Source organism: Phoca vitulina, unplaced genomic scaffold, assembly GCF_004348235.1.
Source record: "Phoca vitulina isolate PV1807 unplaced genomic scaffold, GSC_HSeal_1.0 scaffold6, whole genome shotgun sequence".
In the NCBI taxonomy this organism is placed as follows: Eukaryota; Metazoa; Chordata; class Mammalia; order Carnivora; family Phocidae; genus Phoca; species Phoca vitulina.
In genome coordinates this window covers 67491582-67509301 of record NW_022589709.1, presented here as the reverse complement: position 1 = coordinate 67509301, position 17720 = coordinate 67491582, and the positions used below count along the sequence as shown (strand labels likewise).

Genomic DNA, 17720 nt, shown 5'->3' with positions numbered 1-17720 from the left:
TTTAGGCTATTAGTGTATCAGCTGATAGCCCTAACTGATCTCCCATTCTCAGAAATGATTCTTCTGGCCTGTGTTTGGAATCTTCTCTACTATACTCTCCTTTCTCAGTCCAACATTTTTTTTTTAAACATATTTTTTTGAATTTGTCAGAGAGAGAGCGCCCACAAGCAGGGGGAGGGACAGAGGGAGAAGGCAGCTGCTTAACTGACTGAGCCACCCAGGCGTCCCCCCAACATTTTAAAGTAATTACTAATACCCACAATTTCCATTTCTTCATCCAATACCCATTTTTCAGACCACTCCAGTATGGAAATTGCTTCCTTACATGACATTATCAATGACCTTTGTGTAACTAAATCCAATGGACACTTTACAGACTTTATCCTACTGGACCTTTCAGGAGAATATAGACATTGTTACCACTCTTTCCTTGGGGCACTCTCTTCACTTGGCTTTCCAGAAACATTCTCCTAGCTTTTAATGTTCCCTCTCAGTCTTGGTGTTCTCCATTTCTTCCCACAATCTGCAAGCTGGTTTCTCAAAGCTCTGTCTTAAACCTTCTCTCCTTCTCACTTTATAACTCCTATTTGAGATTTCACCAATTCTCTTAACTTCAATTACCATTAATATGTCAGTGACTCCCTCCCAAAAGTCAGACCATTCCTCTGAGCTCTAGACCCATTTATGCAAACAAGGACTTGACACTTTCTCTTCAAAATCTCAAAGGCACCTTAAACATAAACCAGAATCGGGGCACCTGGGCTCGATCCCCCTGATCAGCGGAGAGCCTGCTTCTCCCTCTCCTCCCCACTCATGCTCACTCTTCTCGCTCATGCTCTCTGTCGCTATCTTTGTCTCTCTCAAATAAATAAATAAAATCTTAAAAAAAAAAAAAAAAGTAAACCAAAACCAAAATCATTATCTTTTCCAGACCCCTCTTCCTATTTCAGATCAGGTTCTCTCCTAGTGCTCTGCAGCTCAATAACTGGCAGGAATCAACATCCATCCATTAAACAAGCCAGAATGTTCAGAACTATCCTTGCTACCTCCAACTTCCCACATTCAGTATGTCACCAAAACCTTTCCATTTTACCTCCCAGAATCTTCAAATCCATCCACCTTTCTCCATCTCCACCATTACCTCTTTAGTCTCACCACCATGATCTCACTTGGACTATTTCAAAAGCCTTTGAACTCATCTCCCTAAATCCATTATTTTCCAGGCCTCATCCATCTATTATTCTATCCTATAGCCAAAGTCATCATTTTAAAAAGCTATCGCACATTCTCCTATTCAAAACTCTTTTTATAAGCCCTCATAATACCCATACCTCTCCTTTATAGCACTTACTGGTTCATTTTTCTATTTAGTTGTGTGATTCTATGAATCTCCTCTGCTTAAGAGTGTGGCACATAGGGGCGCCTGGGTGGCTCAGTCAGTTAAGCGTCTGCTTTCAGCTCAGGTCATGATCCCAGGGTCCTGGGATCCAGCCCCGAGTCGGGGGCGGGGGGGCCTGCTCAGCGGGGAGTCTGTTTCTCCCTGTCCCTCTGTCCCTATCCCTGCTTGTGTGCTCTCTCTCTCACACTCTCTCACTCTAAGAAATAAATAAAATCTTTAAAAAAAAAAAAGTGTGGCACACAACATGTGAGACAAATACTTGTGGAATAAACAAATGCCTACTATGTAATGTACATAAGCCAAAGAGAATATGCAGATAAAGACCCAGCCCTTTTCAGATAAAGAAACTGAAGCTGTGAACGTGGGGGATTTATCCTAATTATAGGTGAAAGAACTGGAATTCAAACTCAGACCTGTATGTTTCCAGTGTCCACACACTTAACTTTTATGCATCCCATAATACAAAAGAATTCTCTAAAGACTTTTATACATTAGTAAAAATAAATGGAAATTATTTCATATCTTGGTAAAACACAAATTTTTTAAAATAAAGTTCTGTTGAAACTCCAAGGTAAACTCATCCTGCATTCTAGCCTCTTTAAAATGGAACACAGTCTGTTTCCCTCTTATTTTGGCTAATAATACTTTGCATAGATAAGATGGATACACATATATGATTCACACCCTTTTATTATAGTATTAATATGTCTGTATCTCGTATTACATAAACACCTTCTCCTGAATTATTTTTAGGTAACTCACTGAAATATGCCTATGGCTAGCCCCTGATTAAACCGTAAGATTTCATTATTTGTTATATCTGACAGTTCAAAATGTCAAACTCCTCTACCTCTACTACAACTTCAACTCACAACATATCAACCAAGTTATGCTGTCCCCCTATCTCAATATTTCTTTTTTTTTTTTTTTTTAAGTAGGCTCCATGCCCAGTGTGGGGCCCAAAGCGGGGCTTGGCTTCAACTCACAACCCTGAGATTAAGACCAGAACTGAGATCAAGAGTCAGATGCTTACTGACTGAGCCACCCAGGCGCCCCCCACCCCAATAGCTCATTCTTAATCATGAAAAGTCCAAAGACAGGAAATATGGGTAACTAACAGCATTTTTTCAGTAATCTGACTTTTTTCCCCTAGTAAATCCTAGACATAGGTTGAATTAATTGACCAACCTAAAGGACAAGTTCCTTACTTCAGTAATTTTAAATCACTATAAATGTGACCCTTAAATTTTTCCAAATGAAAAATCAGAATCTCCACCACAATCTCTTTACTGGGCAGCAAGCAATCTCGGGCCTTTATGAAGCACATCCTCATGATTAATTCTCTCATCCCTTCTATCAAAGAAGCTTCATTCTCTTCTGAACTCCTCTAAGAAGGCAAAAACAGACCATCCAGCAATATTTACTTCTTCATTTCCTTTGTTTTCCTTTTCCCCACTCTCCTTTTTGCCTCCCTTTTTCTTAGAAGTTATTTATTTACAATGAGCACTGGGTGTTCTATGCAACTGATGAATCACTGAACACTACATCTGAAACTAATGATGTACTATAATGTTGGCTAATTTAAATTTAAAAAAAATTTTTTTAAAGAAGTAATTTATTTAGCTAAAGCCCACATCAGGGCCTTTAGGCTATAGAGGCTCACTTGAGTTTAAAATTTCAGTAATGGGCACCTGGGTGGCTCAGATGGTTAAGCGTCTGTCTGCCTTTGGCTCAGGTCATGATCCCAGGGTCATGGGATCGAGCCCCACATGGGGCTCCTGGCTCAGCGAGGAGCCTGCTTCTCCTTCTCCCTCTGCCTCTCTCCCTGCTCAGGCTCTCTCCTCTCTCTCTCTCGGTATCTCTGTGTCTCAGATGAATAAATAAAATCTTTTAAAAAATTAAATAAATAAATAAAATTTCAGTAACGACTACTGAATAGCTCAGTGCTTTTAAATGTATGTTTTAAGTTATTAGCAAACAAAAAATATGCTCTTAAATTTAAGGACTCAATTTTGTCAAGATTTTCTTACAACTCTGGCCATGGAATTTTAATTCTGCTATATTTTTAATTGGTGTTGAGTTTCCATGGCTATAGAGTAGATGAAATCCTTAACTGTTCAATGGTATCTATATCCCAATGGCCCACATAGTAATAAATCAGTCAGACAGCTACAGCTACACAGTAACATTGAGGTCTCACCATTCCAATCATTAATTGGCTAATGAACTAGTCTGTACTGAGGAAAATAGAAACACAATCTCAGATAATGTAATTACTCTATTTCAAAGAATATCTCTCACCTGTTTATTATTCAGCAGGTCAATGGAATAGAACATAGCACAAGCAAATGACAAGGTTAGAAGAGATTCCCTTGGTGTGTCAGATCTTTGCCAAAAGAATTTGACAGACTTCACTGAAGACAAACTGCTATTGATACAATAATCTCCTGATATTCAGCAGACTAAGTTAAAACTGTGGTTTCTTTCCCTTTTTAATTAAATGGTAGGTGAACATTAATCTTTTTTTAAAAAAATGAACATCTCCCTTCACTGAAATTTCAGTCTGACCAAATTATACTTTGCATTGGCTTTTCAAGATAGCACATGCCCCCATTTCTCACAGTATGACTGATACTGGAATAACAAACTAGTTCAAGATTTCATGAGCCCCTTTGTCACTGATAAAACTGTGTACCTAAGTATGGCAAAAGAGAAAACTCAAGCAGGGGGCCTGTTACTTTGTATCAGGACCCATCACTACTACCTAAACACTTTTCAGCTTTTTCCTACTTTCTGCTGACAACATTCACACCATTCTTGGCCAGACTAGACTTATAATTGATCGCCTACAGGTCTGTTCCAGTTGCTCAAAACACCCCTTTGTATACTATGTGCTCTCTCTTCCTTCTTGGACTTCCTTGTGAGTCCACTGGTGTCAACTGCTGTAATATATTCTGCAGCAACTGACTCTTTTTTTTTTTTTTAAGATTTCATTTATTTATTTGACGGAGAGAGGGGCACAGTGAGAGAGGGCACACAAGCAGGGGGAGTGGGAGAAGAAGCAGGCTTCCCGCTGAGCAGGGGGCCCGATGCGGGGCTCGATCCCAGGACCCTGGGACTGTGACGTGAGCCGAAGGCAGACGCTCAACGACTGAGCCACCTAAGCGCCCCACAACTGACTCTTCTTGATAAGCAAAGTTTGCTTACCACTACAGTCCTGAGATATATGCAGGCAGGTATTATTCTCATTATAAATTACACATGAATAAATGAAGCAGCCCATGAGATCCTGCCCACGTGATCATTGAGAGTAGCAGAAGCAAGACCAGAATTTGACTTCCAAGCCAACTGCTTTCACTACTAGGCCATACTTTGAACTGTTCAGTTACATAAAGAAATTGCACTCACTGGAAAATCTCCATGACATCAAATCCTAAGCAAGGGGGAAAGTCAATGCAAAAACATCTCCATAAAGGTAATTTACCTGTTATTATATTTGGTTCATAATTAGGCTATCTCCAATGGCAGCACTTAGAATCTCATTCATATTGTGGTACATAAAGTTAGTATTAATGTAGATATCCAACACTAGCTATAAAGTTGAATATTACCCATAACCTGCCTAACAAGTTTTGATAACATCACAATTTAAAAAACCTCTTTGCCAACTCGACCGCTGGGTCAGAAACAATACATATTTGGAAATTCCTTTCTCATATCTATGCCATTTGAAAAAGAAAGTAATATAAATGTCACTTGCTTCTGTTACACTGCATAACTATGTTAGGTATATTTTCCAAATTAAATTGGGATGTCGCTTGAAAAATTGTGTTTTTTTAATAATAGTTTTAAAGTTAATACCATAAAAATATGACTTTTAATTACATTTACTCATACATTTAACAAACTGCCTTTATGCAGAAGGCTACTAGCTAAAATTGGGCCATCCCAGAACACTGCAGATGGGTGTGCCCACTATATACATCTGCTTCTTAAACTCTGTGGAAAGAAGAAAGGATAACTTCTTACTGATCAAAAGAAGTTATGATGAGAACAGATTATGTTTAGCTCCTTCAACGTGAACTACAAGTTAGCTCTTGACCAGTTTATATTTAAGACCTAAAACCTTCATGTTTTAGGAACTGAGAACTAAGAGAAGTTACCACTATCCAAACCATGCCATTACTAGCGCACACACCTATTTCTATTTTACTATTTTCTCTCCATCCACAAACATTCATTTGAGTACCTTGCCTATGAGCTGTGGGAATACTGTTCACCTAGAAGTAAAATCAGAAGATCTTACTGAGGTATCTGATCCCAGAAAGAAATAAGTTAGAAGTAATTGAAACATTTCCCAAGGGGCACCTGGGTGGCTCAGGCGTTAAGCGTCTGCCTTCAGCTCGGGTCATGATCCCGGGGTCCTGGGATCGAGGCCTGCAATCAGGCTCCCTGCTCCGTGGGAAGCCTGCTTCTCCCTCTGCCACTCCCCCTGCTTGTGTTCCCTCTCTCACTGTGTCTCTCTCTGTCAAATAGATAAATAAAATCTTTAAAAAAAAAAAAACATTTCCCAAAATGATCTGGGCACTAAAAAATGAAATACGAACCATATTCCCATCTCAATGCTCTTTAAGCTGAAACTAGAACTACACTAAATAATGTTCCAAAAGAAAAGTCACTACCATGTGACATCAAATTTGAATAACAGACTGTGTCAGTGGTATCAAATTGGTTTATTAATTTAATAATGATAACAACAGCACGGGCCAGGACTATACTAAACACTTCACTATGCTAAACACTTCATATACATTGTCTCATACATTATCTCATCTAATTTCACAGCAATATGAGGAATGCACTATTAACATCTTTTTCCTCATTAGATGACGAAACTCACAGAGTTGAAGCGACCTGCCCAACATCATAGAGTTAGTAATAGATGGAGCTAAAACTCAAACCCTGGAGGAGCGGCTGACTCAAATACACTGCCTATACATTCATGTTGCAAATATTTGAATGCTTACCATGTGCCACACACTTTCTAAGCACCCTCCTCCTGTGTCTTCACCTGGTAATACAGATGGGGCCTAAACTGTCTACAGGATTATTTACAGAATTTAGCACTAACTAAAAGTAATGTTCCCAAAGGTATACGTTAGCTCTGCTAGAAAGTAAAAGCAATCATCTCAGGAGAAATCATTTTGAAATATAATAGACTTCATTAAAATACCTACCGATCTCCATTTACAAGGCTCTGTGTACCTCTTCCAGGATGGAGACCCTGTCTCACTCACTCTTAGTAACTTCAAAGCTGGGACCTATCAGCACTCAACTTACCATACAGTATTGTCACTGTTTCTTACGAGTCTGTCTTCCACAGTAAGCAAGAGCTATTTGAGATACTTGGCTTTTGTTTTATTTTCCTACCCATTTTTGTTTTCCAGTGCTATGACATAAAATGAAGCTAACACCTCAGAGTTTTGTGATGATTGCATGAGTTTATGTAAGACATTTACCAAAGGCTCATTTAGGTATCCAGTGAATAATGGTTTTCTTTTGCTTTTCCTCATTTACCCCTAGAGCACCTAAGCAGCCAACCCATCTCTCTTAGTGCTGATGTAAATGTACCAAAAGGCAAGGCAGAACCTGGCTTAACAAGCTGCCAATTAACTCAAGAGCTCATCCAGTACACATTTCCTATATGTCATTTTCCTAGGCACCCCACCCCGAAAAAAGACTCAGGAAACATTTCCAAGCAATGACAACTGAGAACTAAACCATGAGATTCTAACTGTATCTGCTGGAATGAGTTACCAAAGGTGACTCTGAACTCTATAACACATGACTCACATGAAATACAGTGAAGGACAAAGGTCTTCCTTTCCTGTATAGAAATGCCCACGACAACGCTATCTGAAAAAAAAAATCTGTGGGTATGTTACCAAACAGGGCAAATTAGTTACATCTTCCAGTATGATATACTCTCCTGGCAAACTCTTAGTAGTAATTAGGAGTTTGAGTTATGAAAAATTAAATTGCCTCCTTTGGACAGCAGGCACATGCTCAAAATATCATAAGTAGAAATAGACTCTGAAGTCACATCATACAGAATTCAGATAGTCATAAAACAATTAGGCTATCTAAAAATAATGATTGTTTTTAGAGTCAGCTAATCCCCTAACCTCTCCTTCCTCAACCTCTCCATTTATTGGCACCTTTCCTAAATCTGGACCAGTGAATCCACATTCAAAATTTATAATCCTTAAAAATGCATTTCCCAATTCCTGACTATACCACTTCTTAGCTGGGTTCCACTGGGAGAGTTTCCCAATTACTCTAGCCTTCAGTTCTATGACCTACAGAATGGAGATGACCAAGCTACCCTCCCTGATCAAGTTGTTAAGATACTTTACAGGCCGGGGCGCCTGGGTGGCTCAGTCGTTAAGCGTCTGCCTTCGGCTCAGGTCATGATCTCAGGGTCCTGGGATCAAGCCCAGCATCTGGCTCCCTGCTCAGCGGGAAGCCTGCTTCTCCCTCTCCCACTCCCCCTGCTTATGTTCCCTCTCTAGCTGTGTCTCTGTCAAATAAATAAATAAAATCTTTAAAAAAAAAAAAAAGATACTTTACAGGCCACACTGGGCCTAGTAAGCACTAAACAACTGTCAGTTATTATTATCGACTTTGACATTTAGAAGTAAGTTACAAAATTCACTATTACGAATGCCATGGATGCATACTATATTCCAGTCACACTGTTACAAATGTTACAATTCCTGTTACAAAATCCTCTTTGCTGTTTGGCCCTTAACACCTGCTCTTCCCTAAACCTAGAATCAACTTCTTCCAGTTCCTCCACAGCCAATTCAAATACCCCCTCCTCAGAGAATCCTTCCTTGAGATTGCCACCCTCCACCATCTCACTCTCTTCTAACCTTGTTTTAATTTTTTTGTGGCATTTACAAACATCTGTAATTGTCTTAAAGATTAAAGACATTATCTTTTTCACAGTGATATTTATAGCTCCTAACATTGTATTAAACACATAATGCGTGCTCAATAAATAAAGATAATTCAAAATCAAATATTTAAAAAATCTAGCACTAGACACACACACACCCGAAAAAAACAATTTCAGATTAAGATATATCGAAATAAATATCTGGTTGAAAAAAGCAAGAGTAGAGGGAAAAGAGGATATGGAGAAGTATTACACAACAGTTTTTTGTTTGCAGTCCACTTAACTGCAGAGAATTCAAATAATAGAATTTACACAAATGAGGATGTACAATTAAGGTCATTCAAAAAAATTTTTTTAAATGAAGTCCACTTTTTATACGAGGAGTGACCATTCCCATGGCCTGGGCAATAAAAATAGTGAGGGTGACATAGAGTACAGCTAACTCCATTTTCTTGATTAAGCTGAAATTCAGGATTTATGAACATATAAAGTTTTTCCATTTGTTTAATTACTCTCTAACACAGACCTACCCAGATCAATTTCCTCCACTGCTGGAATTACCACTACTTGGAGATCATATATGTGGTTTTTACACATGACTGATACAACACTACTATTTCAAGATGGTCTATAAGCTTCAAAGACATTCCATGAGTATTCATGGGAAACATTTCAAAGTTTGTGAGTGTTTTTGTACCTAACACAAAACTAGTTTATGTTATTTCTACTAAAATTGTTACAGTTTGTAGGATTAGAGAGGATTAATTTTATTTGACAAACATATATACATTAAGTTCAAGGCACTGCTCTAAGTTCTTTACATACTGACTCACTTAAGCCTCACAACAACCATATAAAGTAGGTACTTTTATTAGGAAAAGAGGCACAAAGAAGAAAATTGCCCAAGGTCACACAGCTAGTAAAGAGAGTAAGTGAAATGTGAACCTAAGCAATTTAGATCAAGAGTCCATCACTAGACTATGTTACCTCTCTATTATTTTAAAGAAAAAGAAAAACTTATAGTTTATAAAGAAAAAGTCATTCCCAAACTCCCATTAGGCTAGTTTCAGAAAACAAAACAAAACAACTCTGTTTAAGCCATCTGGGTTTTAAACCTAGACAGCAAGAAGGTTGAAGGGAAGAATAAAAGCAGGAGGAAGAGAAGAGAGAAGGAAAAAAATTGTAAAAATGAAAAATAAGGTAAGTAAATAAGAAGGCTGGAAGAAGAAAGCTACTTGTAACCACTGTTCATCCTATCTGAATGGTGAGTGCTTTCTAAAAAGACAGTAAGAGAGACAAAACAGTGTCTATATAATCCCTAACTAGCTTATTACATGGATTGTGTACTTCTAAACCAAATGCTGAATTAAGTCACCTAAATTAGGAGGAAGTGGACAATTAACATTCCAAATTCCTTTCCATAAAGTGTAAGCTACATTTTAACTGGGTTACTTAAAATCTGAGAGTTTAGTGACTTTCTTCCAACTTCTTTAATAGGGTCAATAACAACAATTTAAACTTCAATTTCTTATCCACAAGAATCAGAATAACTCCCCAAGCTGAGCAGATAGGAAACTTTGGTAGAGCTCAGCCAAAAATGATTAAACAAGAAAAAGATTAATCAAGATCCACAGCATGTCCATGAGGTTCCAAGAGGATGTAATTCAAACTGAATATAAAGGAAGAATTTACATTTCATAAAATCTATAGAGAAAAACATTCTCTGAACATTTCCATACTTTATTCCAAGCAAGGTAAGTTTAAGTTAAAACTCAAGTGTATAAAGCCAACTGGAGCCAAACAGTAGCATCTTCTTCCAGGCCTCTGCTTTTATTCAAAACTGGCCATTTAAAGGTAGAAAAAGCCTGCAACAGGACCCCAGTCTAACCCAAGGATATGCCAGCTTAACACATTTTTGTTCATTTTCTGAGATCCCTTCCCTCTCACTGTGGCTTGGAGGAAAGAGAAAAGTTATATAAAAAAGAGAAATAAACACAGTAAACTTTCATCAGAAGCAAAAGAAGTTTGCTTAATAAAAGTTAATGGAGGTTGAAATGGCTAGCAATCAGGATAAGCATTATGTCCAATTTATGTACTGATTTACTTATTTTTAACTTCAGCATCCAACACAATGCCAAGCACCTACCAGATACTAAACAAATACATGTTCAATAATGAATGAACAAATAAACGTTAGGAAAAAAGGGAAGGCACAAAATGCTGCAGACTATTTAGCAAGTGAGAATCTTTCACTGAATACTTGATTGTTTCTTCCTTGAGCAACAGGCCCAAACTGAGAGACAGGAAAGGGACCACTCCTCAGGGGTAATACTTAAGGGGTAGAATGATGTCAGTATCATGGCAACAACATATGGTATCAGTATTTGAGATAAGTACTGAGGAAGAACAAGTAACAGGGATTCTACAAACACCTACTATTGGTTGCCAGTTTTTTGCTGCCAGATTTTATTCTTAATCCATTGACTCTGATTTGGCATAATGGTGATACCACATTTGGAGCTTGCTAAGGAAACTATGACCAACCTCTCTTCTAAGAAGAGAGCCCATGAGCTTCTGTTTGCACCTGCTATAAAGAGCAGCTGTGAACGGTGTTAAGTGCAGAAAGGGAAGCTACCTCAAATCTGTTTTGGACACGTATGAATGTCATTAGTAGGGTCCCAACCAAAAACAAACAAACCACAAAAACAGTCAAAAAAGGTATTCAAGAGAATTTAATGAAGGAACCATCTTTGTAAGTAGAGGCAAGATTTAGGGAAAGTAGCAAAGGATGGTGGAATACTCCCAAGCTACCAACATCAGGAGGCCATTATCATCATTAGGCCTAAAGGGGCAACTAAGGGGTTACCAGAACCCAGAAAGATCTGTAACTGGAGCTGACTGGCAGAGAGGGCCATTGAAAAGAAGCTGTGACCCACTCACAAACCACAGAACAGCTCTAGCAACACAAATCCAGCAGGAAAGAACTGGCTCTTCCAGGCCTCCTACTGATGTACCACCAGCCAAAGCCAAACAGAAACCATAAAGCAAGAGGTCAGTTGACAGAGCCCATATAATTTGCCTGCTTCCCAGAGCACAGAGCAAGGTGGAGAACAAAGCTGGAGGGGCAAAAGGAGAATATGAAGGCCCAAAAGGTATTCTAAATGACTGCCACACAGCAAAACACAAGCACATAAAAAGTTTTTGCCAGTTACACCTTCTAGACACCATAGGATGGTCTACAAAAAAGTCATAAACTTACTTGGGTCCCTACTGCCTTGCAGCAAGTTGGGGAGGAAAAAAAAAAGATTCTAAGAAATATTCCAGGAAACTTTTGTCACTTCTGCATCACTAAGGATAAACAAACAAACCATTTATTTATAATGGATCAGGTCTAAGACAACTCCCTTCTCTGTACTCAAAGGGCACTTATTCCATACCTCCATTATTACGCTTATCATGATGTAATATAACACGTTTGTTTGTTCTTCATTAGACCCTGATCTCCTTTAGGGCAAGGACTGCCTTACTCATCTTTGTACCCCTAGCACCTAACATGGACCTGGCAGAATCAGCCTTCAATCAATGTGCACTGAATCCATCAGTGGACTCGGTGTCCACTAACCGGCAGCCTTATGCCATTGTGGATAAAATCTGGAATGACTCTCAGTAATTAAACACTAGTAAGTTTTATTCAGGACACCATTTAACACACTGGGCAAAAACATTGCTCCTTTCACACCAGCCTGCTATCATTCCCTATAGAGCAACTTTTCTTGTGTGCTCAGATGCTTATAGCCCGCCTTTTCTACAATGATAGAACTCATCATCAAAAGAGCCAGAGAAAAATGTCAAGACTATGCTCCATTTCAAATACATACCATCTCTCAAAATTCTGACTCTTTTTCCAAGAACTTACCACATCCACTGAAGGAACTAATCATTTGGGTATTACCAGATGGAGGAAGTGATGTTTTTGTGATAAAGATGACCAAGGGGTACAAATGTACATATACACACACACACATGTTTAATGATCACTTCAACAGACATCACACTCCATAAAATTTTAAAGTAGTCATGTAACACAATCATGTAACATCATCATATTAAAATGGATACACTGTATGATGTTGGGGTGGTCATTAACAGAACCTGGAACATATTCACGTTGTAATTATGAATCACTTTCACATAACCCTGTACTTAAGAAGTGCTTAATCATCTTTTTGTTGGTGTAGTTAACTCTTACCTGCATATTCTCCACAGAAAAAGAATAAAGTTAATGCCAAGTTGATAACCCCTAATTTTAGGCTGTCAATCTCCTGCTGTCAGTAAAGTGAATAAAAACCAAATTTAAAATAACCCTTACAGGGACGCCTGGGTGGCTCAGTCGGTTAAGCGGCTGCCTTCAGCCCGGGTCATGATCCCAGGATCCTAGGATCGAGTCCCACATCGGGCTCCTTGCTCAGCAGGGAGCCTGCTTCTCCCTCTCTCTCCCTCTGCTTGTGCTCTGTCAAATAAATAAAATCTTTAAAAAAATAAAAAAATAAATAAAATTAAATAACCCTTACACTCCAATAAAAAGGTGAATTTGCTATCAAAATGTATTGCCTTCCAATACTCAGCATGAAAAAGTTTTTTTATATCCTCCCCCACTGTTCTCTTTCATTGCTGTTTGTAATGGAGAATTGATATTGTTAAATCTAATGTCATCCTATATACCAAATTAAAATAAGTCAATACTTCATTTTCTATTTGGGAAAAGGGAATTCTGGGCCCATCATAAAAATCTTCTGAATTACTTTAAAAGAATTGTGAGTAATATAGTAACAGATAAAACATGTTTCAAATAGATGAGGTATCTTTTTCTAAAACATACTTAATCCCTAAGTCCCCAAACAAGTTTTTCCAAAACCATCGAAGACATTTAAATCAAAAACATAATTTTATCTTTTTGAGAGCCATCATAAATCCTGCAACTGTCAGGTCAATGTAGCAATGTAGCAATAAAATTATTCTTACCTCTATAGTACAATTATGTGCTATTTGCATCATGCTGAAAACACCGATAAGAAGAACTTACAATTTATAAAACTGTACTGCATACAGGTTTCTCCATTATAAATAAATTTTAAAACATACAAACAAAATATAGGTCTACCTTATGACTTTGTGGTTATTAATATTAGCTTTAGCTACCTTAAAGCAGTATTAGGTTTCATTTGTCCTAGTACAGTGCTTGGCCCACAGAAAAAACTTGACATTTGTTTTGTAAATTAATAACTCTCACAAGGTAGGAGAACAGGAAGTTAATACATAATTCTAAGAGTGCAGCAATAACAGGGTACAATCCAATATATTAGAATTAGTAAAATTACTTCTGACCAAACATTTTCCTCTCCCTTCTCTAAAATATAAATGAAGCTTAACAAAGCCCTACTGACAGTGAGTAGGAGTTAAAGTACATTTAAAAATTTTACATCTTACCAGAGGGGAGGTGGGTGGGGAAATGGGTGAAGCAGGTGAAGGGGATTAAGAGTACACTTATTTTGATGAGCACGGAGTCATATATAGAATTGTTGAGTCACTCTACTGCACACCTGAAACTAACATAACACTGTTTTCTAACTACATTGGAATTAAAAGACAAATCTAAAACTAAAATTTAACATCTTTCCAAAGATAATCCTTTCATTGTAAATCAATAAATTTCCATATAGTTAATGTAGTTATTAGTATGTCTTGACATCTGAAAGAATTCCTTGCGTTTCAATAGCGTCCCAAAACGTTGTTTCGCTTTCCTAAACTTAACTCCAAGAATTCACTGTGGAGCTCTACAGGAAGTGTCCTGGTCAACAATAAAGATATTTCATAAATAATAAAAAGGGATTTTACCTCAAAGAAGAGGTAAAAGAATTTTTAAGAATTGAGCAAGAATTCGGGCTCCCTGCTCCTTGGGAGCCTGCTTCTCCCTCTGCCTCTCTCTCTCTCTCTCTCTCTCTGTCTCTCATGAATTAAAAAAAAAAAAAAGGGGGGGGGTGCCTGAGTGGCTCAGATGGTTAAGCGTCTGCCTTCGGCTCAGGTCATGATCCCGGGGTCCTGGGATCGAGTCCCGCATCGGGCTCCCTGCTCCTTGGGAGCCTGCTTCTCCCTCTGCCTCTCTGTCTCGAATGAATGAATGAATGAATGAATGAATAAATAAATAAATAAATAAATAAAAAGAATTGAGCAAGAGACTGCAAGCGCCTAAGTGGTCAGGTATGAGGCAGGAAAGTGGAATACGAGATTCAAACCCGGGGAATTTCTTATCAGTGAAAAGCCATTATGCACACCTGCACCTAGGATTCTCAAGTCACAGATCCCCCAGCCAAAGAACTTGCCAATACCATTACTTTACTTCCATACTTGACTAGGGCTACCCAAACCTCAATCAGATCATATATATACACACACACACATACATATAACGTCTAAATAGTTCGCAACATACTGCTTTACAAAACACATATTAAAAAGGTGAAAGTTTCGGGGCGCCTGGGTGGCTCAGTTGGTTAAGCGACTGCCTTCGGCTCGGGTCATGATCCTGGGGTCCTGGCATCGAGCCCCGTATCGGGCTCCCTGCTCGGCCAGAAGCCTGCTTCTCCCTCTCCCACTCCCCCTACTTGTGTTCCCCCTCACGCTGCCTCTCTCTCTCTCTCTCTCTCTCTCTCAATTAAATAAATAAATAAAATCTTTAAAAAAAGAAAGGTGAAAGTTTCCTTCCAACGCCTATCCCTTATCCAGGTGACTTCAATTCTTTCTTGTCAAAAGAAAGAAGCAACTGGCAACCAGAAGCCCCAGAAATGAACTCTTCCATGAGGAAGACAACGCCAAAGCTGCTGCAGCCAAAGATGTCTAGTGCTCCTTGTGGGCTGTCACTGGAGATGGAAAGCTACACCATGGCAAGGTCTGTGCAGAGAAGGAAACAGGTCTGGAGCACGCGCGCGCGCACACACACCCAAACACACACACCCGAAAAGGCAAGCTGCTTCAGACCTATAGGCAGAAACCTGGCATCCTCACACCCACTTGCAACCTGACAATTTACACCCGGGTAACACCTTCTAATTAGGAACGTTCTAGCCTTTTAAAGATGAAAAATTAAACTGCTTCCCACAAGTAAGATAAATCAGGCACTGGCGCCTGTTACTGAAAGTCCCCAGTGAATCAAACCTCCGTGTCGCTACTGAACCTGACAAGCCAGTGACCGGGTTTCCCTACAGCAGAGAGGGGAGGAGCCCACCCCGCTCTGTTGGGAGTGGAACGGGAGACAGAGGACAGGAGCAAGGGACGGAGCGCAGAGGCGTGAACAGCGTCCAAGCAGAGCTGGGCTCAGCACACCGGCGGGGACAGACAGACAGAGGGGACCACGCGGGGGCCGGGGGTGCAGGCTGCAAAGCGGGATCCCCGGGCTGCGGAAGCCGCCCCCCGAGTCTCTCCCTGCAAAGGCGCGCCCGTCAGGCGCACACACACCGCCCCCACGCCCGTCCGCAGCTCTCCGCGAGTCCCCTCCCAGAAGACACACGCCCGTACCCACCGGGACACCGCACCCCGGGCTCGCGCGCACACGCCCCTCGGGCCGGCGGCGCGTACGTACCCAGCAACACGCAGAGCACATCAAGGGCCACGTACGGCAGCCGCGTCTTGTCAAACATCGTCTCGGCCCCGGCGGCCCGACGCGGGCGGTAGAAGAGGCACACAATTCACGACACCGGGCCAGGGGGGGTGGCGACGGCCCCAAGCTATGCCTCCTCTCGACCGGAGAAGCGCCGCTGAGGGCAGACGAGGTCCAGGCGGCTCTCTGACGACCAGCAATGGCGCCCGGGACCCCTGCCCTCGCAGCTCCCACACACCGAGACGCTCGCGTGCCAGCCGCGGCGGCTCCGTGGTCTCGGGCCCTCCTCGGTAGGCCCTGGCCTGCCCCGGCGGCTCGCTGTCCCGATCCCGGCGCCCGCTCCCAACAGGCGGGGCGTCGGAACTCGTGCTTTAAGGATGGGACCGGTAGGGAGGAGGAACATGGGCTCGGCCCCTCCCGCGGGACAGCGCGGGACCCGCCAGCGCGCGGCCTCGCTGGCTGAGGGGAGTGCGGCGAAGCCTAGGCGGCCAGTAATGGGGCGGCGGGGCGGGGCCGGGAACCCCAAGCCCGAGAGTTCTGGCCAATCAGCGCCGCCGGCCCCGCCCCGCCCGACCTGCGGAGCCCGCCTCTGAAGTGGGATGCACTGCGGTCTGGCAGACGTTGGGGGCGCCTCCGGTGCGAGGCAAGGGGCGTCGCTCCGACCGGCGTTTCTGCGGTGGTCGCAGGAGGAGGTCTCGTTAGCCCTGGCCGGGGTTATTGATGCCGGGAGGGAGAGCGAGGTTCTGGACCTACGATCCCAAAGCGCCGGCTCTCTGCCAGCCATCCTCATCCATACGGTTTGGATACTAAAGAGGTCCGAGACAGGCAGTGACGAAGACTTGACCAAGCGTTACTTCGGCTCCTATGAGCCTTCTACTTGCTTGGGCTTCGGCCTAGGCCTTGAAGTGTGGCCAGGCTGAACCCAGTATTAGTATGAATCCTGCTAAGTCATCCCGCTCCTTGATGTCTGATGCCTTTGATACGTGGTCAGATTCCTTATTCGCCACCTTTGGCCTGCCTTTCTGTTTCTTCATAGTAATTTTCCATCCACTGACCCCCTCTCTCTGCTTGTTTGTTGGCTATAAATTCCCAGCTGTCTTTACTATATTCAAAATGAAGCACAATTTCTTTCTCCTATTGCAAAAATTTTGACCCCAAATAGCAGTAGTCTTCCTCACCATTTTAACGAGTGTCAATTATTTTTCTTTACCTGAAATGAGCAACCCTTTCACCACTTGTTCTAGGAGGACCCTACCAGAGATTTAGCAATCTCAGTTTTCTAATCTGTAAAATCAGGATGATAATCCCTGCTCTGTGTTGTGGTCAAAAAGTGGTGTAGCCTGGGGACACCTGGGTGGCTCAGTCCGTTAACCATCTGACTCTTGATCCCAGCTCAGGTCTAGATCTGAGTCCTGAGTTCAAGCCCCACCTTGGGCTCCATGCTGGGTGTGGAGCCAGTTAAAAAAAAAAAGTGGTGAAGCCTGGAAAAAAATATCAAAATTTTATAAAAGGTTAAAACCTCTATAGATGTTAACAACTGGTATGTTTTCTCCTTATTCATAGCTTCTTTTTTTTATTCATATCTTCTTACACAAGATGTAAGATAAAAATCGAAAACTGTGCCTACTACTTCTCAGACTTTTCCTGCCAGATGCCCCTAAAACTAATGGAGAGATAACACTTCCATTAAAGATTCTAAAGATAGA

The 17720-nt window shown here is 41.1% G+C and overlaps 1 protein-coding gene across 3 annotated transcripts in view; it reads right to left on the bottom strand.

Moving 5' to 3' along the window:
• The window catches only part of PLPP1 (phospholipid phosphatase 1), a 100361-nt gene extending 83868 nt beyond the window's left edge, over nt 1–16493 (bottom strand). For 2 of the 3 annotated variants that reach the window (XM_032404415.1, XM_032404416.1), the window contains exon 1: nt 15997–16493. In XM_032404415.1, coding sequence (XP_032260306.1) covers nt 15997–16054 — 58 coding nt within the window. In that variant the 5' untranslated portion in view covers nt 16055–16493. Of the gene's footprint in view, nt 1–15936; nt 15971–15996 lie in introns of those variants that run through there. The other variant, XM_032404417.1, reaches the window with a different exon arrangement.
• Nucleotides 16494–17720: the final 1227 nt, after the last annotated feature.